General features: G+C 41.7%; 2 protein-coding genes and 1 long non-coding RNA gene across 20 annotated transcripts in view; 1 reads left to right on the forward strand and 2 right to left on the reverse strand.

Moving 5' to 3' along the window:
- Positions 1 to 348: 348 nt before the first annotated feature.
- On the reverse strand, positions 349 to 3,909 carry LOC142079496 (uncharacterized). 3 transcript variants are annotated; one of them, XR_012672694.1, is made up of 3 exons: positions 3,466 to 3,909; positions 1,751 to 1,899; positions 349 to 620 (listed from the first exon to the last, which is right to left on the reverse strand). It is a non-coding gene; the product is annotated as an uncharacterized LOC142079496 (long non-coding RNA). The 3 variants fall into 3 exon arrangements; XR_012672693.1 differs by having other exon boundaries at positions 3,452 to 3,881; XR_012672692.1 differs by having other exon boundaries at positions 3,002 to 3,881.
- A 223-nt stretch (positions 3,910 to 4,132) lies between these two features.
- Positions 4,133 to 17,127, forward strand: CYP51A1 (cytochrome P450 family 51 subfamily A member 1). Its single transcript, XM_075143806.1, has 10 exons — positions 4,133 to 4,346; positions 5,151 to 5,249; positions 6,255 to 6,431; positions 11,108 to 11,234; positions 12,416 to 12,590; positions 12,768 to 12,887; positions 13,336 to 13,531; positions 14,168 to 14,263; positions 15,105 to 15,273; positions 15,954 to 17,127. Exons 1-10 carry the CDS (start codon positions 4,194 to 4,196, stop codon positions 16,130 to 16,132), a joined length of 1,491 nt encoding a protein of 496 aa, XP_074999907.1. The 5' UTR covers positions 4,133 to 4,193; the 3' UTR covers positions 16,133 to 17,127.
- Positions 17,128 to 17,448: 321 nt separating this feature from the next.
- The window catches only part of AKAP9 (A-kinase anchoring protein 9), a 120,720-nt gene continuing 111,995 nt past the window's right edge, over positions 17,449 to 26,173 (reverse strand). For 11 of the 16 annotated variants that reach the window (XM_075143801.1, XM_075143795.1, XM_075143796.1 and 8 more), the window contains 9 exons: positions 25,540 to 25,745; positions 24,522 to 24,630; positions 23,458 to 23,643; positions 22,699 to 22,899; positions 22,069 to 22,301; positions 20,970 to 21,055; positions 20,067 to 20,187; positions 18,704 to 18,843; positions 17,449 to 18,016 (listed from right to left, as the gene is read on the reverse strand). In XM_075143801.1, coding sequence (XP_074999902.1) covers positions 17,973 to 18,016; positions 18,704 to 18,843; positions 20,067 to 20,187; positions 20,970 to 21,055; positions 22,069 to 22,301; positions 22,699 to 22,899; positions 23,458 to 23,643; positions 24,522 to 24,630; positions 25,540 to 25,745 — 1,326 coding nt within the window. In that variant the 3' untranslated portion in view covers positions 17,449 to 17,972. The remainder of the gene's footprint in view (positions 18,017 to 18,703; positions 18,844 to 20,066; positions 20,188 to 20,969; positions 21,056 to 22,068; positions 22,302 to 22,698; positions 22,900 to 23,457; positions 23,644 to 24,521; positions 24,631 to 25,539; positions 25,746 to 26,173) is intronic. The other 5 variants (XR_012672696.1, XM_075143797.1, XM_075143798.1 and 2 more) reach the window with 2 other exon arrangements.

Here is a 26,173-nt window from a genome sequence, read left to right on the forward strand (position 1 = left end):
CTGTGACAAGGAAGGTGAGTACAATCTGTTCATCATCAAAAGTGGGGAAATGTAAAATCAGAACAGAGAGAAATGCATCACTGTAGAGACACCACTAGTAACAATCCTCCTATCTGTACCAAACAAAAAAAAATGAAAACGAGCTGCAAGAATGGCAAGTCTGAAGACTATGGTTCTGTAAGCAAGAGATGCTCAGCTCAACTCCTGTCGCTTATCTAACAAGCGCTTTTTTAAAGTGAGTAACTGTATAGCAGATGAAGCAAAGATTTGAGCGTAGAATACTCCAGCCAGGCACAGTAAGGCAAGAGTCACTGAAAACTTAAAACTGTGAAAAACAGGCACAATTTAATCAAGCGGAATAATTAATCATCAGGCTAGGGTGCTGACCTGAGGATTGTTCACCCCTATGTGCAGGCCTCACTACGAGCGAGGAGTGGACCCATCGCGTTTGGGTGCCTTTTGCTGTGGAGAAGCCAACCTGTGTGACTCGAGGTTGACCGACAGGCCCAGTCGTGGCAAAACTCCAATCACCCACAGATCGGTCTCCGGCCTTAAATTCACAGACTCTGTGACGGCTCCAGCTTCGCACCCCGACACTGCGCCTGACGGTATAAATCTGCCTATAAGGGGAGAGGAAAAGACCACTTTGTCAACTGGCGGTCAAGTGAAGTTGAGAAAATACTGTTTATGATGATACATCACTAGGGCAAGAGAACAAAAGTTTAACAGAGTAAATTTAAAGTTCAAAGCGGGAAGAACGTGCAAACAGAGCTCTAGAGAAGTGTGGAACGTCTGCTCAGCTGAGCAGTGTCTGTTATCTGAGGCAGATCGGGCTATTCTATGACATGTCAAGCAACAAATTGCACATTTGTGATGTATGTTTTGTGATCTATAGTCTGTTGTCTGGAAAAACAAGGTATTAAAGTAGCAAGCACTGTAGTAAAGTAATCCCTTTTTGGGGGTAAAGAGAGAAGTGAGAAAGTTCACAAATGTGGAAGAAGTCACTGGAGACCTGGACAGTGTGTTGAATGAATGGGTTGAAGGGAAGAGACCATTTCCTTTAGGTAAGAAAAACTTGCGTTGCACAGATTGTTGTGCTGCAAAATTCTTATTAATGGACTTCCTCCTAACAGATACAAATGCTCCTGTGTTTGAATACACCTAGAGTAAACAAAGAGCAGAAAAATAGTTTCTAGAGAGGCAAATATGTGCACAAATTTACCTATTTTTAATATCACAACTGGACAAAAATCTATTGGGATGCACTTTTAATTAGAAATACTAGACATGAACCTCACTTTATGTAGTGTTATTGAGGTATATCTTGAGGTGATATTTTGATAATCAGATTGATCTGAAACAGATCATCTATTTTTTATTTTTCTAGTACTATTAGGAATGTAGGTATTTGCCATCCCAATGGGTAGCAAGAGCAAAACGACTAGCTGGGATGTGGTAGATAAGCCTGCCTCCAAGATTCCTCTCTGAAATGAACAAATCCTTCCAACTCCTGTCATACTTCTTAAAATTAATTGGTCATTAAACTTTCACTGATTCAAACAAGAAAAGCTATATTGGATCCCTGATTTCTTATAGCAGAGAAAATTGCTTCACATTTCTAGAATCCACAGTTCGATTTTTTTTTTTTTTTTTTTTTTAAATACTAAGGAACAGGGCAAAACAATCTCCTGATGAGTTAGGCATTTAAATCTCTCTTTTCACCAGAATTTGCAAAATCAGTATTTCATACCTGATTTCAGAAAAGGCGCATATTTCTTTAGACGATTTCCGATGTAGTTATGATCCTTTCCAAGGGCTGGCTTTCTTCAGACCAGAAGCAAAAAGTATACGATCTTACATCCATTTCTCAGAGAGCTGTAGCTTTAGTTTCCACAATAACTGGAGAACAGTTGAAGTTCCAAGAAGGAAAATAAAAATTAGAAAAGACACTTGAAAGTAAGTACAGAACCAAAAAGAAGAAAAATACATGTTTCATTTCCTTGTGGCTGAGGAAAACAGAAAATAAAATTAGAGTGTTCTGAGAGGGTAAAATTTTTCATTAATGATAACAATGACCAAAAGAACTTCTCCTAAAACTCCAGCTGTGGAGGTATCATTCTACTGCATGTTTTTTAGTGCCTTTCTGTTATGTCTAAAAAGCTTCCCTGCAAATTTTTGTGCTCAGCATCCATATTTTTATTGGAAAATACCAAGTTAGCTTCCACTAGAATCGAAGGTCAGAAGCTTTTATTGTTGGAAGTAAATTACGGAATATGGGTTATTTTACCTGCAGGAAAGTTACCTTTTAAACTTTTTGCAGAAGAGAAGGACTTGTGTCTAAATAAATGGTTTTATTTCTTTATCAGTTAACTGAAATTCCAGAGGAGCTACCTGAACTGGTTTGCCTCAGGGAGCTGGACATATCTCACAATGCATTAAAGGAAATTCCAGACAGCACAGGGGAATGGGAGTATGTGGTCCGTTTAATTGTAAATAATAATATCGGCCAGCTCCCCAAATCTATTACATCACTGAGAAATATACAGCAACTTGACCCGAGCAGTGAGTATCAGGCATTCGATCCATTAGTAAAATGTAAGCATTGAACTATGCCCCCGAAGAGTATAAATGCATCACAAGGTAAGAGGGTGATGAAGCAAACAACCGAGAAGACAACAGCTTTCCAGTTTTTAATGTATGCTGCTGTGAACTGCCGTGGCTTCTAACCAAGCATCCCCTCTCAAATTTAGTATTTTTAATACAGCCCCATCTGTGAAGTCTTTTTAAGTGGCATGATTTTTGCAGGTGTGATCATCGGGCAACTAAAGGCCTGACGCCTAGAAAGCGTCGATGGTTACGGCACGCGCTGGGCTGGGCCCTGTCGTATACAAGACCGGCCTTTTTCTGTGGCACCGAACGTGTGTCTGTCTGCTCAGCTGCCGAGTGACACTGCTGGTGTGACACCGCCTGTTGTCCAGGGGAGCCACCCCCTATGGATTACCACTGGTGGGTTGTCCCGGGTGGATTCTCTGGTGTGGGTTATCCAGGATGGGTTAGCTTGCATGGGTTATTCTGGGTGGGTCATCCCATGTGGGTTTTCTGGTATGGGTTATCCTGGGTGGGTCATTCTGGCATAGGGTCTCCCAGGTGGGTTACCCTGTGTGGGTTATCCTGGTGTGGGTTATCCTGGGTGGGTTGTCTTTGTCTGGTGTGGGTCAGTTACCCGGTGTGGGTCATCCCAGGTGGATTACCTGCTGTGGGTTATCCCAGGCGGGCCCCCTGGTGCAGGTCATCCCCACACGATCCCCCCCCACATGTTCCCCCATGTGTTTCTCCACAGACGTTTCACACCCACACACCCTAACGCAAATTCACGCCACCCGAGTTTCTCCCCACGACTGTTCACCCCACCCAAGTTCATACCCACGCGTGTTTCTGCCACAGTTCATACCCATGTGCGCTTACCCCCACACAAGTCACACCCTTGCGTGTTTCTCAGTGCTCGTTTACCCCACGTGAGTTCATTCCCACGCTGTTTGTCCACACAAGTTTATCCCATGCGAGTTTTATTCCCATGCGTGTTTTGTCCACACGTGTTCTCACCCCACGTGTGTTCATCCCCCAGCGTGCCGCTACCCTAGTGCTGTAGCACCAGAGAGCTGCCGCAGCCCCCCGGGGCTGAGTGCTGCTGCAGAGGAAGGAGGCAGAGGCCACCGAGCCGGTCAGCGACGGGACCGCGCCGGACGCTGAGCAACGCCGGTAGCGGTGCTCGGCCCGGTCAAGGCCAGACCGAGGAGCTGGCAAAGGCCGCGGGGGAAAACAGCTGCGGGAGGAGGCGGGCGGGGCCGCGCTCCCCGCTCAGAGGCCGCCCGGGGCGGCTGGGCTCGGGGCTGCGGCCCCCGCTCGCCGGCGGCCCCAGCGCGGCTCCGCGGCCCGCGGCCCCCGCCCGCAGGCGCGAGGCCCCAGCCGGCCGCCAACCACTGGCCACGGCCCATCGCCCCGCCCCCCGTCCCTCGCCCGCCCAATGGCGCCCCTCGCAGCCCGGCAGATGCCGTCACCCCGTGGCGCACGGCCGCCGGTTGGCTCAGGCGCCGGGAATCGTCACATGGGCAGAGATCAGCCCAGCGCGGAGGGGCGTGGCGGCCGCCGCCGGTCCCGAGGCGGGGCGCAGCGCGGCAGGCGGCGCTGAGGAGATGCTGAGCCTGATGGAGGTCGGCGGGTCCCTGCTGGAGCGGGTGGCCGTGGGCAACCCTCTCTCCCTGGTGCTGGCCGCCTCCGCCTTCGCGCTGAGCCTCGGCTACCTGTTCCAGCTGGGTTACCGGCGCCGCGTCGGGTCCGAGCAGAGGGTAGGCGCTGGGGGACGCGCGGAGCCTCAGGCCGCCCGTGGCGGGGCCAGGGAGAGGCGATGGGCCGGGGCAGGGGACCACCCACGGGCGGGGTGGTCACCGCGGGGCGACCGCAGGGTAGAGGGAGAGGGCCGGGGGGAGCCGGGCGGCCTCCCTGCAGGGTGCGGACGGACGGACGGACGAGCAGCGGAGCGCTCAGCTCCTGGCGGCCCTTCTTGGGGAGCGCAAAGGAGCGGGGGGTGAAATCCAAGCGTGCGGGAGCGGGCTTCGGCGGGCGAGGAGCCTCCCGGCATCTCCCCAGGGGCGGCTTCTGGCGGGAGCGTTGCGCTGGCTTGTCCCTTCGCCCGGCTGGCTGGTAGCACATGAAGCAGAGGTGCTGGGGGTTTGTGGGGGCAAAGGCCGTGCCCGGTACTGCTTCATCAGTGCAGCTTGAACGAAGGGTCCCACCTACGTATGAAACTCGTTGCTAAACTGAGGTTGATGCTTTTGCGGGACAGTTTAACAAATCGTCAGCACTGTTGTTTCTGACTGCTTTCTTTCCAGTTGCAGTATCTTTGTGCTTTGCTTTCAGAGGCAGCAAGAATCTTAATCGTATTCATTTTATTTTAACCTCTGCTGCTTTTAAGTGTGGCTCACTGTTACTCTATTTAAAAAAAACAATCAATTGTCCAAAGTTGGCCTTTTCACAAAAAAGTTGAAACAAAACATGTCTAAAGCCTCCTCTGTGTTAGTTTTATGTAAATGGACATGATTTTATTACTCTCTGAAGAAAATTCAATATTTATTTTTCTCCTTCTTCCTCAGAAATACCCACCTTATATTTCGTCAAGCATCCCTTTCCTTGGACATGCAATCGCATTTGGAAAAAGTCCCATTGAATTTTTGGAAAATGCTTATGACAAGGTATGTTTTTCCACATGACTGGAGGAGCATATGCTAAAATATTTTTGTGTGTCTATTAAGTTCTCTATCTGGAGCCTGTTTAAAAGCAGTTCATTTTCATTTACCACCTCGAATATGGAACGGAATGAGCAGAGTAGGCTCTGGTTTCTTCAGATCTCTTTACGTACATTGCTGTTAGAGAAATAGTATTTTCTGAGATACCTCTTGTGATTCAGATTTAAAAAAAATATGTCTGTGTATTTGGGTAATGCTTGTAGCTGAATCACAAGTTAGTTAAAAAGCCATTTTCATAATGTTATTTATTGCCTTAATTGGGAACTTTTAATGTCACTCTTTACTAATGTGTGACCAGTCTGGAATGTAGCTGACCACCTCTGTAGGTAATTTGATGAATTTTAAGACCCTTTCCAGTGTTAAAAGGGCTGGTGTATAAAAACCTCAGTAGGTTTTATACTATAACAGCCCAAAAGAAATGGACTAAGGCAGTAGAGCCTTAATACCAATGAAATTAGATTTATTGATCTGTTTCACATTGTCTAAAACATAAGCTTAATTCTTAGCTTGGTTAGCTTAGAGAAAGCCAAATTTAGTATGTGAAGATCTGCTGGAGATAGCTTTTAAACTTTAAAATCTTATTTGCTCTTAATTACTTATGCATAACTCCAAATACAGAATTTTTTGAGACAGTGTTTGTAGGTTACTGGAGGCTGTGTGTGCTGTACTCTCCCTGCTTGTTTTTGTAGTATAATTGATCTTTTATTTAAAACTAAATGGTTTTAAAATGTACAAGATCGTGTGTGTTCGTTACAACATTAGATATCACTAGTAAGTATATTGAGAAAATAATTTAAGTGTGGTTTAAAATATTTATATCTGTATTAAGGCTCTAGACACTTAGGAGATTACGTGATTTATGGAAGCCTGTACATAAAGAGATATGGATTTAATAATTTGTGGTGTTCTTATAAAAAATAAACTGTTTTGGTTTTTTTTTTCCTCTCTTAGTATGGACCTGTATTCAGTTTCACTATGGTTGGCAAGACATTCACATACTTACTGGGTAGCGATGCTGCTGCTCTACTCTTCAATAGTAAAAACGAAGATTTGAATGCAGAGGATGTATACTCTCGGTTAACTACACCAGTTTTTGGGAAGGGAGTTGCTTATGATGTCTCTAATACGGTGTGTATTTTAAATATAAGTAGAAAAGTAGCATAATTTAAATTCTCAGTAGGCAACCCTGAGCTCTTGGCTCTGTAGGATGGAGTTGTGTGTTCATATGCAATTCTGACAGCAAGGCATAATGCAGTTGGTCAATTGTCTTGGATAATCAAGACTGAACATGTTTAGGTTCCTTTATTTACGGCCTGGCCATTCGTCAGTCTGGGTGCTACTTTTTGTTCTTGAAACCATCTAATCCCACCATAGAGGAGAAACTAATAAAGTGAGTCTCTTTTTCCTTCCCTTACAGTATGCCACTGACTGCAGTTTACATTTCCTTTCCAAGCAACTTTAGGTCTTCCCTCTGAGAGAGCTTTAAGAGTGATAATTTTTCGTTTATGCCATGCCAAATCTAGATACAGGAGTATTAATTTGAGAATTTGCACTACAAGGTTTGTCTTGCTCTGACAAAAATCAGTTTGCATATGTTTGCAGAATACAGTCCGCGTGGGTGTGGAAGCACAGTGACTGTTGTGTGGCATTGTTTCCGAGCTAAGCATTGGCTGCTTTCTTGTTTGTGCTGTTGTCTGTCATGACAGAAAGTTGGCAGAAGCTGACTTTTCCATGGACAGACTTGCTCCACTGGGACTCTGTATTCAGTGTATGTTGTCATCAACGGCCTGTTGTACAACAGAGTAGTCTGGTGGCAGAAACAGCATTGTGATATACTTTATTTTTGGATTTTCAGTTTTGGCTTAATTTTGTTTGTATAGATGCCAATCATTTGACTGGTAATAGTTTCTGCAGCCATCAAGACTTTTCCTCCTTAGCGTGCCTCTTCATTCTCCCCTGCCAAAGGTACTTGCAGTGATTGTTGCCCTCTTAATTATGTCGCTAAGGGGCAGTAATCACTAGTCTCTTTTCCTCCACACCGGCGTTTTGCAGTGATCCAGAAAGTATGTATCTTGTTCTTATCCCATTCTTTTGGAAGTCTCATATACCACTGACTACCAACAACTTGCCACTTCGTAAATAAGTAAAGGAGAATACAGTTGTCTCCTGCTTTGCCAGGAAGTGTTAAATTGTGGATAGACGGTGTCACAAAGTTTGGGGGGAGGATTATTTGGTTGTTTGGGTGGTGGGTTTTTTGCACTTGATGGATTTGCATAGCTCTTCCCATTCCTTTGTGAATGAAATCAGCAGGACTGCAGCCTGGATAACACGGAGGAGATCGTTTCTTGCGTCCTAGGAGACCTCTTCCACAAGTGGGGCCATTCTAACAGGCTTGTTTCTGTCAGTTCTGACAGTCGGAGGTCTTCCTCAAAAAGTCCGGGATGGAGTCAGGGATGCCTTTTGAAGCTGCTAGAGTGTAGAGGGTACATGATTCTCTGCAATACATCTTTCATGTTCTTCTCTGGCACATACTAGTTTCAGAAAAGTGTCTATGAATCAGACATAGACTGCTAAGTTGGCCAGATTTTCACTATGTTGTGCTTGTTCTTTGGATTCTGACTGTCGTGGGATGTCTGCTTGAAAATGAAAGGTGCTGGTTTGTCTCTTGATTCTGTGAAAGTTCATCCACTCGTTACAGCTGTTTTGACTTCTGCTTTCATACGCTACAGTTCTTGGATGGATTTGAATGTCTGCCTTCGTTCAAGAGCTAGTTCTTTGATGGGATCTAATCTCATCCTTCAGGAGTTTTATCGAACTTTCTATAAGCTCCTTGGAAATGGGCATTTCTTAGAACTATGTTCTTCAGGCATATAGGCATGATTAAGGCCTACCTCATTGGTCCACCATATACTGCTTTTTTTCTGAAATAAGGTCTTTTTCTAGAGTTACCCTAGTTTTTTCCCTAGAGTGTATTTGAGTTCTGCTTTAGTCAAGAGGACAATCTTTTCATATTACTCAGTAAGCCTTGGGTGTCTGTGGACAAGTCTACTTCATTCATACCTTTGATACTAGAAGGACGACTTCTTTTTGTCTTTGCAAATTCAGGTTCCTCAGAAAATCAGCTGGGCTACTTTTTTCGACAGCTAGGAGGTGCAGGGACTTTGCTATTGACAAACACTGATGATGTCTAGTTGAGTGTTTCCCTATAAGAAGCTAGTGAGGTAGCACGTCAGGTTGTGGCCAGAATGCATTCTGCTAGAGGTGAGCTCTTTTTTTGCATAGTGCTACCACCACGATTTCATTTCAGACATAGAATCACAGAATAGTTCGGGTTGGAAGGGACCTTTAAAGGTCATCATGTCCAACCCCCCTGCCATGGGCAGGGACATCTTCAACTAGACCAGGTTGCTCAGAGCCCCGTCCAACCTGACCTTGAATGTTTCCAGGGATGGGGCATCTGCCACCTCTCTGGGCAACCTGTTCCAGTGTTTCACCACCCTCATTGCAAAAAATTTCTTCCTTACATCTAATCTAAATCTACCCTCTTTTAGTTTAAAACCATTCCCCCTTGTCCTATCACTACAGGCCCTACTAAAAAGTCTGTCTCCATCTTTCTTATAAGCCCCCTTTAAGTACTGAAAGGCCGCAATAAGGTCTCCCCAAAGCCTTCTCTTCTCCAGGCTGAACAACCCCCACTCTCAGCCTTTCCTCATAGGGGAGGTATTCCACCCCCCTGATCATTTTTGTGGCCCTCCTCTGGACCCACTCCAACATCTTTCTTGTGCTGAGGGCTCCAGAGCTGGATGCAGTACTCCAGGTGGGGTGTCACCAGAGCAGACCTGCTGGCCACGCTTCTTTTGATGCAGCCCACGATACGGTTGGCCTTCTGGGCTGTGAGCGCACATTGCCAGCTCGTGTCCAGCTTTTCATCCACCAGTACCATCAAGTCCTTCTCCACAGGGCTGCTCTCAATGCCTTCATCCCCCAGCCTGTATTGATACCGGGGGTTGCCCCAACCCAGGTGCAGGACCCTGCACTTGGCCTTGTTGAACCTCATGAGGTTCACATGGGCCCACTTCTCGAGCTTGTCCAAGTCCCTCTGGATGGCATCCCGTCCCTCAGGTGTGTCAACCACACCACTCAGCGTGGTGTCGTCTGCAAACTTGCTGAGGGTGCACTCGATCCCACTCTCTATGTCATCGATGAAGATAATATTAAACAGTACCAGTCCCAATACGGACCCCTGAGGGACACCACTTGTCACTGATCTCCATCTGGACATTGAGCCGTTGAGCACTAACCTCCAACCAATTGCTTGTCCACTGAACAGTCCATGCATCAAATCCATATCTCTCCAATTTAGAGAGAAGGATGTTGTGGGGGACCACATCAAAGGCCTTACAGAAGTCCAGATAGACGACATCCGTAGCATCTACTGGGAAGGCGTTTAGAGAGCTGTTCAAACTTTCACTGGCGTTCTACCATTGATGGATCATCCAGAACTTTCTTTTCAGGCCCCCTTCTCTCTGCTTAAGCTGCTAAGTCTCTATGTCTTCAGTCTAACAGTGACTTTTAGTCATGTTTAGAAGAACCACCCCTTACTCTTTAAAAGGAAGAAGTTACTTATTTACCAGTAATTCTGGTAATTGTTTGTTAATATGCATAGACTATATTAAGCAACTCATACTCTCTCTCTGTCTCCTCCCTCCAAGCTTCTTGCAGATAGTTTTGCGTTGAGAGGAGCTGAAATGGCAGAGGATGTGTTCACTCCTGTGTGCCATTCTTGTTTCCATCAAGCTGGAGGTGGAGATGGGCTAGCACGTTGCAAGGGAAAATGTGCTTGTCTCTCTGCTCTGTGGCATGTGTACCCTCTGCCAGACTGCTGGAGTCCCCGCTGTGTTCTGAAAACAAAAGTTTCTAGGAAGTAACCTTTCTTCTTATGCCTTTTGTTTTGTGAATAACTTTATAGCATGTGCAGAGCCCTTGGCGGGAAGACAATTTTTGGTGTCTTGCTCATGGTGTAGTGCAGATCGGTAGGGCAGATGCCCTTGTTCATAATTAGGGCTTAAAATTCATTGAATAATTTTCTGAGTAGATGTCCTGTCAATCCATTGAATGGTTCCCATCTAATAATGGGCTTTTTACCAGTAGGTTTACCAGTAGCTATGAGTCTATACAAAGAAAAAGAGGAAGAGGTGAGAAGTATGTGAAGCTCACCATTTTCCTAGGAAGCAGTTTGCTTCCTGCTTCTGTGTCTGACTTCCTGGGCAGTGGGCTCAGAGAGCCTTTCTTCTTGTAAAAGAAAGGTGCATCGCTAGACCAGAGGTGAGGTATTACTGCATGAGGGAAGACAGACGCTCTGGGGGAGAGAAAGCAAGGAGGCCACGTAACAGGGAACACAGACTGAATCCAGACTTTGCAAGGGCAGGTCTGATTACGTTTGTGATTATTTATCTAAAGTGTGTTCCGTATTTCAATCTTGAATGCTGCTTGTATCTTCAGGGATAAAGTTTAACAAAGATACTAAAATTATTTTTTGTTTTGGTACCGCAAAAGAGAGAATTGTAGCTCCCTTAAGCTAGTATTTTACTCGGGTGTTACTAAACTTTTGCTTGAAAAACAAAGAACGTGAAAAATGGAATATTACCTATTACTTAAATTTGAGTATCTGTTGTACCCTGCAGTCCTAATCGTAATCTCTTTTTACTTCTGTATGTTCTTATAATACAAATGATAACAAGTTGTTAATTACATTAATATGATGATCCTTGTACTGATTGCTTTTTCTGTCTTGGTTCCTCTAGGTATTTTTGGAACAGAAGAAGATGCTCAAAACTGGGCTAAATATTGCCCAGTTTAAACAGCATGTATCTGTGATTGAAGAAGAAACAAAGGAGTATTTCAAAGCATGGGGAGAGAGTGGAGAAAAAAGTAAGCAAGATCAGGTGCATTTTTCCTCTGACTTTCTGGGAAGGAATTAAGGCCAATGCTGTATATTTTGTAACTATTTCCTGCAATATTAAAGAAATTAAAAATGACATAGATAAAATTGTACTGAACATCAGAAGAAACATGCAAAATACAGATTTTGTTTAATCAGATTTAAGGCTATTGGAGAATAAAGCTGCTCAGAAAATCATCGAAAGGAGTGAAGGACTATCTTACTTTTGCTTTCTTAGTCAGCTCATCAAGAGTGTGCCTGTTGCCTGTCTGAATCGTGCTTGTTTTGCATGATGTGAGTCAGCTCAGCGTAACCGCTTCTTAGTCCCTAGGAAAAGATACTGCTCTGACTTCACAGAGTCTATGTCAGAGATCGTAGCTCGGGGATCTTCTACACTGAAAAACTGCATCCTTGAAGCTGATACAGTTAGGTTAGTGATGTAAGTGGAATTCATCTTTTATTTCCCACCTGTCTTTCCCAACTAGCCTGCGAGACATAGCCCATCACCATTATTGCAAGCCCACAGTGGCATAACAGTGTCAAATATTATTTATTTAAGCCTATATACTTATCTTTAAATATATAATATTTATATAATATATAATACTTATACATTTTAAAAGATTTATTATTTATTTTTTAAGTATATAATTTATATTATATATAATTTATACAATAAATATGTAATGTATGTGATTTATATAATAAATAATATGTTAATATATACTTTTATATTTAAATGTATAAATATTATTATATAAAAATAATTCAGCGAGCAGCAAAACTAACTGGTTTCCCATGGATTTGGATTTCAAGGTTAAGTTTTTTTGTACAACTTATTTTATATTTATTAAGGACTGAGCTTGTGCTGCATGGCTTACTTTGGAAGGATTACTAGCTCTCCTAGAAAAATTTCTAGAAAGAAATACCTTAGAAAAAAGCTATTGAAATCAGCAGTCTAATTAAAAAGTTGTTTGATAGGCAGTGAGAAGTTCAAAATTAGATGCTTCGTTATTCTAGTAAAACAATCTAAAACTCTCTTTAAAATTACTAATCTGTGTCCAGTTACTTATTTTTCTCCTCTACAAAATAAAAATAAAGAATAACCTGTAAAACATAACATCTCGCCTGAAATGCATCTTCAGTAACTTTTTTTCAAATCTTTCCTCAGACCTGTTTGAAGCCCTTTCAGAACTTATCATTTTGACAGCAAGTCATTGCTTACATGGGAAAGAAATAAGAAGCTTACTGAACGAGAAGGTGGCTCAGCTGTATGCCGATTTGGATGGGGGTTTTACTCACGCTGCCTGGCTTCTGCCAGGTTGGCTACCTCTGCCGAGCTTCAGGTATGAGAAATAACAGATGAAGCAACTTAAGCATTTTATCTAAACGTCTTTGTTGTTTGGATTCCCCCCCACCCCATTTCTTGTTTGTAAGCTGTTCTAGACGTCCCAATAAATCCTCATAAACATTTCATGTGTTACTTTATACAAAGTTGCTACTAGACGTGTTTTGAATTGCAGACGTCGAGATCGAGCACACAAAGAAATAAAGAATATTTTCTACAAGGTTATACAGAAACGTCGGAAGTCTGAGGAAAAGGAAGATGACATTCTCCAAACTCTACTTGATGCTTCATACAAGTAAGCAAAGGGTTTAAAGAATTGTCATTTATAGATGTTTTATTTTAGCTTTGAGCTCTTCAGTTAAAACTATCTACCAAAAAATAAGAAATATTCCCGCATGTTCTGAGTTGTTTTTGTTGCCGGCAGTTGGTCCAAGCTGTATTCTTAAAAACAGCGTAAAAACTTTACTTGTAAATGGTTATTTAGATTTCTGAGATTTCCATCAATGGTCACGAAGTTGCTCCCTTTGTCTTTGCTGGCTTTCAGTAATGATGTTCTTTAGGCTCCTAGAGAGTCTCTCTCCCTCTGTTCTCCCTTCTCCCTACCCCTCGATCTTTTGCTGCTCCATTTAGAGCAGGGAACAAAAGAGAAGAAGGAGAAAGAAGTACATTAGAAGAATTTGTAAATACTGCTGTAACTGGAAACCTGATCAAATGAAGCTCTAACCTAACACCCTTCAACCTAGGGATGGCCGTCCGCTGACAGATGATGAAGTCGCTGGCATGCTTATCGGGTTGCTCCTAGCGGGGCAGCACACTTCCTCCACCACCAGTGCCTGGCTCGGCTTCTTCATAGCCAGAGACAAATCAATACAGGAACAGTGCTATGCAGAACAAAAAGCAGTTTGTGGGGATGACTTGCCACCATTAACTTACGACCAGGTTTGTATGTTACGTTATTCCTGCTGGGTATTTTTATACTTTTAGATGCTTATTAAAAAACAAAAACAGAAACCAAAACCATCAAAACCAAACCAAACCAAGAAAACTGAAATATAGTCATATGCTTTGTGTTAGAATAATAATCTGGCACAGTCACTCTGTGATAACACTGTTTGCCAAAATATCTCCTCCATCTCCTCCTCTCCAAGTAAATTTTCAGTTTGCTACTATTTTTTTATTCAGTGTTGATTAAGGAAATTACAGTTCCTACAATTTCTGTTTAAGAAATGATAGTTCTGTAGAGGAGGAAGGTCCTCATATTCCCACTGAGGAAAGGGATGCAGTGTGACCTTGTTCTTTAATTAGGCATCAGAAAACACTCATGAGACAGATTAGGATTAGCAAGAAACTAGTCATAATTGATTACACTGGTCAGAGATTTTTTCCTTCTTAATTGAATCAAATGAAAGGAAAAAAAAAAGATTATCAGGGTAGCTAATGAAGTACATGTAAATATGAGCTGCTTACCTTTGATTTTTTTTTTTTAATTTATTTTTAAATCGTGTAAAATACCATTTTGTTTGTGTTGATTAAACTTGTCTATATTTTGATATATCATTTTCTCTGTATTTTCAGCTCAAGGATCTCAGTTTGCTGGATCGTTGTCTGAAAGAAACTTTAAGGCTTAGACCTCCTATAATGACCATGATGAGAATGGCCAGAACTCCCCAAGTGGGTACACTTCTTGGAGCTACCTTCACTTCAGTAGAACAGGGCTGGAAAAGGCCGGGCGGGGGGGTGTCCCGGTTGGCAGAAGGAAAAACACGGGTGAGACGTGTTTGCTGGCAGGGATGAAAGCTGATGGCGTCCTGGGTTGTATCAGTGGGAGTGTAGCCGGTGTTGATTGAGAAGAGCAATTAATACCCTGAACTTGATAGTGTTACCTTCATCTGGAATTATTTGTGTCCAGTTTTGGACCCCTCCGGCCTCCAGCAATCAAGATGATTGGCCAAGAGGGCCACCAAGATGGTGTGGGGTTGCAGCGTTTGTCCTGTGAGGAGAGGCTGAGGGAACAGGGTTTGTTGAGCCTGGAGAAGGGAAGGCTCTGAGGGACCTAGTAACAGCCTCTTGCAGTCTTACTCAGCAAAGCTGATTTTTTTTTGTTTGCCAGGTATTTTTAACAGCTATCTTGGAAAAATTTGGCTTGCACTTAATACAAGACAAACTAGGTAAATCTGAAAGAAAACTTGCTGTTTGTACAAATAAGACAGAAAGTAAAATAACTTTTTAAAAGATTGTCCCTCCCATGACAAATGCTTTCAACAAATTTTAAGTTCATTCATTTTTTAAAAATTCTTTCTATAGAATTGCCAGCCTTGTTAAAGCAGCTGAAAGGTTCCTGCAACTACTTGAACATTGTGCCCTGTACAATTAAAACAATAAAGTTCATTGATTTTAAATGAGCTTAGCCAAAATCTATGTTGAAATTCAAGCCTCATGATATAGCACTTCAGGTAACACTTCAAAAAGAAAAATGGAGAAATTTTGTGACATGTGGGGTCTTGTCTTGTAGACTGTTGCTGGATATAATATTCCCCCCGGCCATCAGGTCTGTGTATCTCCCACTGTTAACCACAGACTCAGGGACACCTGGAAAGACGCTCTAGACTTCAAGCCTGACCGGTACCTCCAAGATAACCCAGCAGCTGGAGAGAAATTTGCGTATGTTCCATTTGGCGCTGGTGAGTAAGAAAAGGCAGCGCCTTCCTAAGCGACTGTCTACTGGAGGGGCTCATACTGGTCGTTGGTTGTCTCGTACAGCACCTCCCCACGCTCTAGCATCTGAGGATCTATTTTTTTCTTTCTATTGCTGCCTGAAAGTTTTCTTACAGTGAAAGTGCTGTTAAAAGAATGAAGTCGATAGTTTTGCATTAGCAGTAGCTGTGTATCATTCAGAGTAGCAATCAAAACAAATCTTCAGGTTAGCACGTGTGATATTTGACTAAAGGCTTTTTAAGTCAAGGTAAAAACCTGGTAATACACAGTCAGTTTAAGGCAAAGCAAAAATCTGCATAGAGTCCTAACTGCCAAAACAGTTTGCAAATATCACCACAATATGGTCATAGCTGATACCTTTTCTCAGTGTTGCAAATGCTTCTTTGGTGATACATAAATTAACACTTTCTGGTGAGGACAGACCACAATCTCATCCAAATTACTCGGCCTGTTTTATGCAGAGACAGCTTAGAGAAACAAGACTTTGATGGAGTTACATCATGGTCTATGTGCAGCATCAGAGCCCCACCTTGTTTAGAAAGGAAAGTAGCAATTACTCTCCGCATAAAATTTTTAAAGTTAGCTTGTTGTCAAAGGTGATTTCATAACTAAGTATTCTAACTGCTTTTTATGGCTTTCCTTCTAGGCCGTCATCGCTGCATTGGAGAAAACTTTGCTTATGTTCAGATTAAGACTATTTGGTCTACTTTGCTTCGTTTGTATGAATTTGATCTCATCAATGACTATTTTCCGACTATAAATTATACAACAATGATACACACACCTAATAACCCCGTTATCAGATATAAGAGGAGGTCACTGTAAATTCTGGAGCTAAAACCTTACTTATTTAAGTTGTATAAACTAACTTTTGAATAAAATTGTGACAAAATGAGTGGCGAATGGAAGCTGTTGCATCTACTCTTAGGAAAGCAACAGTAATCTACCAAATGCATCTGTTTTGTTTGCCCACACCATTTAATGCTGCTGTGTATAACTGCTTGTTCTACAAATCTCTCATTGCATTTTTAAAGAAAAAGTGTGTTTTCTATTGGTGTAACACTTTTAAGGTGCATGCCAACTCTTTAAGGTGAAGAAATACGTCATTTCTATAAATGGAACTCTTTGCTTTTGAGAAATAATTGAAGATTATTTTTCCCCAGATAACCAGGGGTAACGTACTTACTGTGTACCTTACCTCTGTATCCAGTTACAGTAAATCCATCAGGGAACAGGCACCGAGGGGGAATGTGCTGGGTGGTGCCCCACCTTTGATACGTGTGATTCTGCCCCAAGCGAACTAGGTCTGGTCTTGGCTGATTCTTGGAAGTGCCCACATACTTATTAAAAAAAATGTTACTGCACAGCTGAGTGGTAGGCAGACTACAAAATGTTCACAGAGACGTCTCTTCTAAGAATAAACGACTTAAATGTCTAACTTGAAGCAGTTGTAAAATGCTTGGGTTCAGAAAGCAACAAATAATTTTCTAAGCAGTAAGCTCTGGAAGCTTGATGTAAGCATGAAAGTAACAATGTGATGATAAAACAACGTTAATTTTGTAAATAACGTTTGTGTATAAAATGTTCACAAATTTAAGTGAAATAGCTGAATGTGGTCCCCCTTTGTACTGACTCATGCAGGATTGTTAAATGGTGTTTGGTTCAAGAGTGGTGGTGATAAATGGTAATGCGCTCTGGCTCACAGGAATTTTGAATTAAGTTTATAAACAAGCCTCTGTGGAAGTTTTCTGTGCTCAACCCTGTCAATTCTGAAAAGCTTTTCTAAGAAAATGTGTAATAAACTCCTTTCTTTCTTTCAAGTATGAAGTTGGTCATACATAGAGCTCCCCCCTTCATCAGTGCTTACTGGAGCAAGGGCTTTGCCCCATCCTTCCTGTTCTAAGCTCGGGTATAACTGTTACAAAACCTTGTGTTTGTATCGGTCACAGCAACTGAGGGAGCGCAGTATCTGCCCTGCCAGATGCGACCAGGGTCTTCAGACAGCAAGCTTGTACCTGTCCTCTCTTCTCATTAGTAGCACCGTTTCGGAATCTGAAAAGTAAAGCTGCAGCCACCACGAGTAGGAGTGCAGGTAGGAGCAACCTTTTCAGTGTGAATAAGGGACTGGTTCTTGAACACAGTTAAAAGCATGAAGTCATCTTTATTTCAGTACTTTGACAAAATACCCATAAAATTCAAAACTTCTACCATTACAAAAATAGGTCTCTACAAGTGATACTCTGTCTGCACTGCCAGTAGCAAATATTACGAGTCATGTAACTTCAGTAGCCTTGCCAGAAAAAGTGCAAGTAAACTTCGCTGAATGTAGCTCAATTTCACTAATACACAAGTTTCATCTTTGCACCCTTCTGATAAATACACACTTCATAAGTTAATCATTTAAATTAGCATTCCACAAATATACATGTAATTTAATGGTGGGGTTTTTTGGTTTTGTTTTTTTTTTCATGAACACAAAGGGCCTATATACATAAATCCCAGTCTGCGTGGGTGTGCCAGGATGGAACTGTATACAATCGTATAGCTGTGTTCATATTGGTCCCACAATATACACATTATATAAAAGCACAGAAAGAGCACAGATTTACAGAAGGCAATCCATTAACATCACTGCCAGTGGTGGAGATGTTGGAAGGGTATTTTATTATCTTCTCATACCCGCGTGCAACTGAGTGTATGAAGTCGAACCTGTAAGATGGAGAAAGATTTTCATCAAGATTACTTGGAATAAGTAGATGAGAATTCACCAATGACATGTTATTCGGCTGAATAAGCGTGAAAGATTTTACATGGGAAATCTTTTAAGGACAAAACTTCCTCAAATGACAGATTTTATGCTGAAGTAAGTCTTTAACACAGTAACTGCAAAAATCATCCCCACATCAAGTTTGATAAATTAAGTCCCACTGATTTGACAATTTTCTTGATATATTCGTTTTACAGCACAAAAATTACCATCATCTATGGGACAAAAAGGCTGTAACTTCTGTAATCAAAGTAGCAGGAGAAGAAATTTCCCTTGTACTCCCACACCTCAATCTTCTGGGTACATTTTTCTCCATCCAGCTTAAAATCTTAGTAAGATGCCAACTGAATCCTTGCTGCACATTTAGAGATCAGGGAGAGTTAAAGTGTTACCAATAAACTGAAAATCTGTCATTAAAGCACACTTACGTGTCTCCCTGCAAAAAATTTTACAATTTTCTTTTTAATGAGCTTTTTGCTACAGCTCAGAATAGCCTCTTGTTTAAGGCTGAAAATGCCTAAAATCAAAGATGTTTGTTACGTATCTCAGAGAACCAGCACGGACTTTCTACCTTGGAACCATGCCTTGTGCTACCTAGGGGCGACGGGGAGGACTGCCTGAGCCCTTACCTGACTGCACGCTGCCAAGTCGCCTTTGTAGTGCCTCCAGCCGATGGATGTAATCTGTTAAAGCTCTTTCAGGATCATAGTTCTGCAGTTGAGAACAGGCGAAAGAGACTGGGTTTAAATCAGCATGCATACTGTGGAACCTAGGGGCAGAAGAACACAGATGTTTTTAAAAAGCAAAATTTCAACTAAAACGAAGTATCAGCAAACCCAGCAAAATACTCTAAGTAGGGATACCTTACTGACTGCATGGCCTGTACCTTACCCTTGTGGTAGCCAGCACATCGTAGCCATTTAACCTCCCTGCCAATTGTTGCCCAAGCCATCGTACTGCCTCCCCCAGAGAAACCACTTTTCCCAGTTGCCTTTTCTTTCTACTGCACCTGGTTTGTTGCTGCCTTTCTTTGGGACAAAGACTGACCAGCAAGTTCCTACTGAGACTGCAGCAGAAGCCGTGGTAGATTCAAGTTTGCTTTTCTACTAAGAAGCTTGTGTGAACAAGGACACGGCCATTTTTACAGGATTCTGTCTCTCTTCGTTACTCTCTATAAGTAAAAGTCAAAAGCGGCTAAAATAGATTAAACATTTTTTCCATGTAAACTGTTATGGTTGCCACAAACTCAGATTACAAATGTTGAGGTGGTTTGTATAAAAATAAAGATCCAAAATGGCAAGAATCTGACATTCAGTAAAGCTCACAGCCCACAACTCTGTATGAAGTCATCAAAGGCTGATGGCACTCCTAAAAACCCTGCTTTTGATGAAAAATACCTGGTTTCACTGGCATCCGATTCACTGATACCTCTGGTATCACGGCTTAGTACAGCTGTCCAAAGGGGTTTAATCAAGAACAAGCAGCAGAGCTACCAAGCAGCTCCCACCCACGCTCTGGCCACGAGGCCGCGGTAATTCCCCCCAGCCCACAGTAACAGGATGACCCTCCCCAGCCACGGCGAGCTTTTCCCTGGCCCTGCTTTTCCCTTCCTTCAGCTGAGGGCACCTGAGGCAGCCCCTCCCCACACCACACCGGGCTGCCCACCTGAAAGGTGGACAGGCAGCAGAGGTTTGCTTAGTCCCAAAGCCTAGGCTCTACAGGGGTAGGTAAACGTAGCTCTGTCCCAGTCATCTACCACCACTTCCAAGAACGTGACATAAATCAGACAGCAGAAGTCTGCAAGCTTTGGCCTTGATCAGGCGATGAGTAAACGCACACTGAAGGCCTGAGATGTAATTTGTTATGTATCCTTGCAAAAAAAGTAAAAACTCTTACGGCATCAAAGATGACAAACCTTAGCAGGAAGCACTGATGCATTCATTTAGTTAAACAGTGTTCTGACAGAGAATACTAATCTAAAATAAAAGGTACTTATGATGAAAGTTTACAGGAGCTCTAGGAGATTCCATGTCTGACCTGGATCTATAGGAATGCCTTTGTTCTCCATAAAGATCCATGCCACCAGAGAATGAATCAGGCCGTAATTCATTACCTAGAAATATAAAAAGCAGTGTCTTGAAAACTAAAACATTTTGCACTTTACTGGGAATCTCAAATGTGAGTTTTCTGTTTGCATATCACAAAAATGGTGTTTAACAAATGTAGACCACTTTCAGACTGCTTCAGAGAAAACCAGAGGTGAAATCCTGGCCTCACTGATGTCAATGAGAAAACTCTCACAGACTGAGCAGGACAGGGTTTCAGTGCAGACCTAGATAGCCAGGAATTAATAAAAAAGCTCCTGATTCTCCTTAGACTCCTGCTAGAAAGCAAACAGAAAACCAGATTTCCCAAACTTTAAGCTATAACAAAAGAATGACAGGCTTTTGTTCTGAGGAAAAGACCAGAGAGGGCTGGTCAATAGGCTCTGTTGCCACTGAGGGGGACCTGTAGTTGCTACAGTTCCTCTGTCCGTCCCTGTCCTCAGCATCCCCTCTCAGAGACGGGGGTGCAGATCTCTTAAGAGAAACCCAGTGACGCAGCTCAAATTGTTTTTACAAACACACTCCATAGGGCAAGTTGCCATATTTTTTTAAATCCCACCCACAACGGAGCAAAACAAGATTGAAGAGAAAGCAAATAAATTAGTGTCTGTGCTGAGCATGGAAACTCTCAGAAACCTGAGAAATAGGTTAATCCAAGCAATTATAGCAAAAGGAAGGGGGAGCAGCACCCCGTTCATTCCACATGAGGAAAATACAAATTAAAAACCATCTCCATTTAGCAGTGGTGTGACTTGTGAATACCGTTTTTTCAGTCATTACTACGATTTACCTGTGTTCTGGCTAAAGACATCCCTATTGATACTTAGTATACCAGAACCTGTAACTCTGTGCCATCGACGGACCAGGAACTTCATTCTGCATTTCAAATAAAAAAAAAAAAAATACTTCAGGATAAATGAAATAGTCTGCTAAAAATAACCTGCTTGTTGTATTCTAGCAGGCATAAGAATTTCTTGAACACCAAGCAAAATTAATGGATGGGCGTCTAAAACCTAAAGATCAAGTAGAAAACATCCTTATACACATCCCTAAGAAAAACATCTTTTGTCCAAATCTGCTTTCAGCTTCACCTCTGCAATTCCAGTGATTCCAGAGGTGCTGCATATGTCCAAGTGGACAGCAAATGGCTCTCAAGCACCTAAGCAACCGGGCATCAGCATTTTAAAATCATACTAAATAGACTTTTTGCCCTGTCGCATCCCCAAAATTGAGACCGCAGAGCGCTATGAGTAAAAGCCTCACTTGGAACAGGTATATGAATAGTTCCTTGAGTTTATACTACACACAAGGCTCAGATCAATAGCAAGCAGAAGTGCCTGGGGGTTCAAACCTTTGTGAAGAAGGTTTGCTAGCAACATGGCAGTACTATACAGTAATAACCTTCACTTTTCTTCCTCATCTATTCCTATTCATCCTTAGTCTGAGACCTAAAGTCTTGTGAATTCAAAGGACTACCCAGATGGATAAAATTAGTTCATAAATCTGTATTATTCTTGCATGTAGAAATTTAGCCTTTAAAGGAAATTAAGTTGCAGAAAATACCTTTGTAAATAACTGCCTAACCTAGAATTGCTAGTAATTTTTTTTTCTAATATTATGACTTTATCCAATACACTCCATCTTTGATTGATTATCAAATACAGAGCCATTTTCAACTACAGTCAGACTGCTTATTCCTATTACAGATTTTACCTATGCTTTGCTCAACTTGTCACCCGACACAGTATCTACTATATTCATGACCACCAAAAATGTGTAATTTAAACAGGATGGAACACGAGAATTTCTAGATTCCACTAGAGAGCTAGAAAAGTATACATTAAACTGCACAGTCCTATCTGTTCGAAATCTAACTTCCTCCAGTTTACCTTGAAATTGCGATGGACACTCTGACTGCAGAGCGAAATCTTGTAAAACCCTTTGAATGATGTGTGATGATTTCGAGGTCTGTGTAGGAAGGCTGTCCACCCATTCGTGCAATGAGGGCCAGCGTGGCTTCTTCACACTCCTGGAATCCGCCTAGTAACAGCAGCAAATATTTTTTCTGATATATGAGAGCTTTCCGAAAGCTCTCTGCTCGTAGGTATTTGCCATAAACTCTCTATAACAAGAAAAAAAAAAAGGCCCCATAAGCTCCAAGAATTATTACAGTTCTATGACTTTTGACGTCATTACTCCTACAGCATTTCTGTGATTATTCATTTCTTGCTTTCTTGTGGAGAAGACTGCACTACTGCTCACACTTGTTGAATGTAGCTTCATAATTTGACGATCACCTAAGCAGCAAGAAATAGAGCACACACAAAAGGACAACATAGGTGCTTACACATCATTCTTGGGGAGAAAAACTAAAAGTCAGGTATCTGAGGATGAAAATTTTGAAACTGAATTAATACCTGTTTACTTAGAATAAGCAGAGTGAACACAATGAAAAATAGGCCCAAATCAAAATGAAAAAAGCAGCTTTAGTTAGTATGTGGGCAACAAAGTCTTCCTACCCTTAAAACAGCATTTTCAGAATCTGATCCCAGTTCTCTGAGGAAAGCTTCGCTCCTGAGCTCTGCTCGCAGCTTGGAGAGCTCCGCATCGGCTTGTTTCAAAGATTTCTGCAGTGACAGCTTTTCTCTGTTCCAAATTTCCTTCTCAGAGGCAACAAGAGTATCGATATTAATTCCAACGTCCGATGAGCGTCTAGAAGACTGAAGACAAAAGAAACTGAATTTGAACCACACAGTTTGGAAATGCTTGAGCTGTGTCATTCTAGTCATTGGTTTGGTGGAGAGCTCATAAAAATAATGAGAGAAAAACTACCCACTGATTGGATTTGAGGCCACTCTTGCATTCTAGCACCTCAGAAGCAGTGAATTTAGAAGCCTGATCAATGTCCTAGAAAAATATACCTTCTCCAGAAAAAATCCCCCCCATTGGATCATACTAGCTTCATGATCCTGAAACTGTCTTGATCTATTTGCTACTCATCACGGTGATGAGATACAGATCAAAAAGAGAAGCACACGGAATTTAAAAGAAAAGAGCAATTAACAAAAAGAAGCTGGGTAAAATCACAAAGTTTACAGTAAACAGAGTGAGTCGAGATATATTGACCACAGGAGAAGAATAACTCACACCTATTTACTCTGCAGAGGGAAGCCAAGAAAGACAGACAGCTTGATCACTCCCATTTAGGTGACTAGGACTAAGAATGATGCTTTTATGCCTATATATACATCATTATATCAGCACCACTAAGGACATACGTAGTCTCCAGAAGGTTGTCTGTGCTGGTATCTTCTCAGTTCTTCCTCCAGTTTCATAACAGCATTCCTCAAATTATTCTTTTCTTCACTCAGTCTGCTGACAAAGCCTGTCAGCTCAGCATTCTGTCTCAGCAGCCTCTCAGTCAATGAGCTAGATGGAGTCCCTGGAGGTAGAATGAGCTTCAGCTAGAAGGAAGAAAGAAAACCAAACACAACTTGTATTAGATCCAAGTTGCCAACTTGAAAATAACTGGCTTACAGTGAAAAATTTGTATAGATAATGACAATAACTTCATAATAACTTATATAAAGAAAACATAAGTGTACATGTAAACTATAGAGTAATGTGACTTTCTCTTCTATGCTTATCCCGCATATCACAGCAGAATATTTTCACGCAAGCTCAATTGTATCAGCTATAACAATTTGCAAAGCTTTTCTACTATGTTTAGATTTATCTAACTTAGAGGAAAAGAAAACCCTCAAAGCTTTTTTCAAATCATGTTGAAAACACTTGCTTAAAATGCAGGTAAGGACCTAGCCAAGCTCAGTTAAAATCAAATATTGCTGAAGTCTTTGTAACAGATTACCTCATTTCATTTTTTACACAGGTGCACACTACTCAGTCTTCGACTGCCTTTCCTTTGGTAAATGCAGGGCAGTTTAAGTAAATGTGTTGTATCAACACAATATTAAATGTTGATTTTAATATTGGGAAGTACTGAGCAAAGTTTCCTCAGTTACAGAAATACTGCTGAAAGGAAAATATCTTTTCTTAAAGAAAAAGCCATGAGATCCAAAAATGTGTAATTAAACTGGAAAAGTTTTAATTTGAAAGTTGAAAATTCACTTTTAAGGTAATTAAAATTGAAAAAATAAAAGGAAAGGGGTTTTTACACTTCACCAACTCCAAATCAGAACACTCACTGGAGCAGATTTTCCTCTATAAAGTACAGAGCTGGATAAGTACAGACTTAACAACTCCTGGCTGGTGAAACAGCTGGTTTCCGCTCACAGCTCATCATCCAAACTCTCCCACCAAAGTTACAACATTGCACTCTCACCTCGTCCAGATAGGACAATCCAGGCAGTTTTTGCAGCTCTGAAATAACTTCTTCAATAGCATTTTGTATTGCAATGAAGTCTTGATCATCTGCTTTTTCAAACTGTAATCTGAAACAAAAGTGACAGTTTCAATAGCAGGTATAGTCTGACACCACGAGCCAGCCTGACAGGACTTTCCATCGATCCATATGCCCTGGGACGTTAGCAAGTCACTTCAGATAGTTACTGGAGACATGGCAACATTTTCAAGACTGCTCAGTGACTCTAAATGAAATTAGAGTCTAAATGAAATTTAGGCTCGATTCTATAAAGAATTTGTATAGAACAGTTTCCACTAATTTTGAGAAAAGGATGTTCTACACGAAGCACATTTAAAAATGTGGTTCTGCTTCCCAGAAATATGTTGAATCTGTGTGAGCAAAATCTTTGGGTATTTTCAAGATATAATGCATTTTGCTTTGCTCAAATGTTTCAGAATGAATGTTTAATATTAAATCACCATCACAGCAAAATAAAAACAGATTCAAACCTCCCACGGACCTGGTACCATGCTATTTTTTTTTTTTTCTTAAGGAGATAGTAACCGAGAAAATAAGAATCAAGATCAGTTTCACTTGACCATAAACTATTAATTTTTTCTGGGGGAAGCAAGGGGGATGAGCCATACCAATAATCCTGATATTCGTCCCCTTATACAGTGAATTATTTCATTACTAAATTGTTTTAAAATGATCTACCTACACCATGCCCAAATAAATTTTATCACTTTTCAGAGGAAAAAAAAACAATTTTGCTGTAACTTATAAAGGACCATATTAAACATGTAAGATTTACAGCAGCACTTGATACTCTGTGATCCTGTCTTACATCAGCGTGTCTCACATAATGGCATATACTATAAAACTAGAACAACTCCAAAATCAGTTAGGCCTGCAGTCTGTGAATTATGATTAAAACCCAATATATTAGCTTGCTGGTTGCTATTAACAAAACCAAGTAGCTGAAGACTGGTCTAACCTGCTAGCAGCTTTCCGAGCCAACTGCTTCAGCTTTGGAGATGCGTTTTGCAGCTTTTGTCTCACATTTTCCAGAATTTCAGTAGCAGCAGAGAGATCTCCTCCTCCCGTCAGCGTGGGGTAGGTTGATTCATTTGTCTCGGCTCCTTCCATTTTTTGCTGGAGAACCCAATTTCTTGTTCTGTCATTGGGTGTATCCCAGGTAGTCTGTATATGAATAAGTATTTTTATATATATATGTATAGAATGCATGTGGGCCAGTGCTTTAAAATGGACACATTTGATTCTGAAACACACCCAGAAATTGAAGAACAAACAATTTTGACACAGAAAGGAGTTTAGTGTGACTACACTGCTGTTGTAGCGTACCACTAAATTATTATTTGTGAATGGTATAGTGTGATGCCTCTCTTGACTAAGATCTAGCAATCATACAGCTACAGTGTGAATCCATTCCACGAACTCAGCCGGCAGGAAGCCAGCAAGCTTCTCTTTCTTCCGCCAGCAGCTCCTTTACCAGTTGTGCATGGAATTTGGGCAACTGTGCCCATGTGTTTTGGCGACCAATCCTTAGTCAGAGGAACACGACTGGAAAAGTCCACCACAGTGATGAAGCTCAGTCCACAGTCACAGGC

The sequence above is a fragment of the Calonectris borealis genome, chromosome 2 (genome assembly GCF_964195595.1).
Source record: "Calonectris borealis chromosome 2, bCalBor7.hap1.2, whole genome shotgun sequence".
NCBI lineage: Eukaryota > Metazoa > Chordata > Aves > Procellariiformes > Procellariidae > Calonectris > Calonectris borealis.

Excerpts from the sequence above, each read along its gene's own strand:
- CYP51A1 (XM_075143806.1), top strand. The coding sequence starts at position 4,194 with ATGCTGAGCCTGATGGAGGTCGGCGGGTCCCTGCTGGAGCGGGTGGCC. Across the intron at positions 6,432-11,107 it reads CTTATGATGTCTCTAATACG|GTATTTTTGGAACAGAAGAA; the intron begins GTGTGTATTTTA and ends TGGTTCCTCTAG. Across the intron at positions 12,591-12,767 it reads CTACCTCTGCCGAGCTTCAG|ACGTCGAGATCGAGCACACA; the intron begins GTATGAGAAATA and ends TTTGAATTGCAG.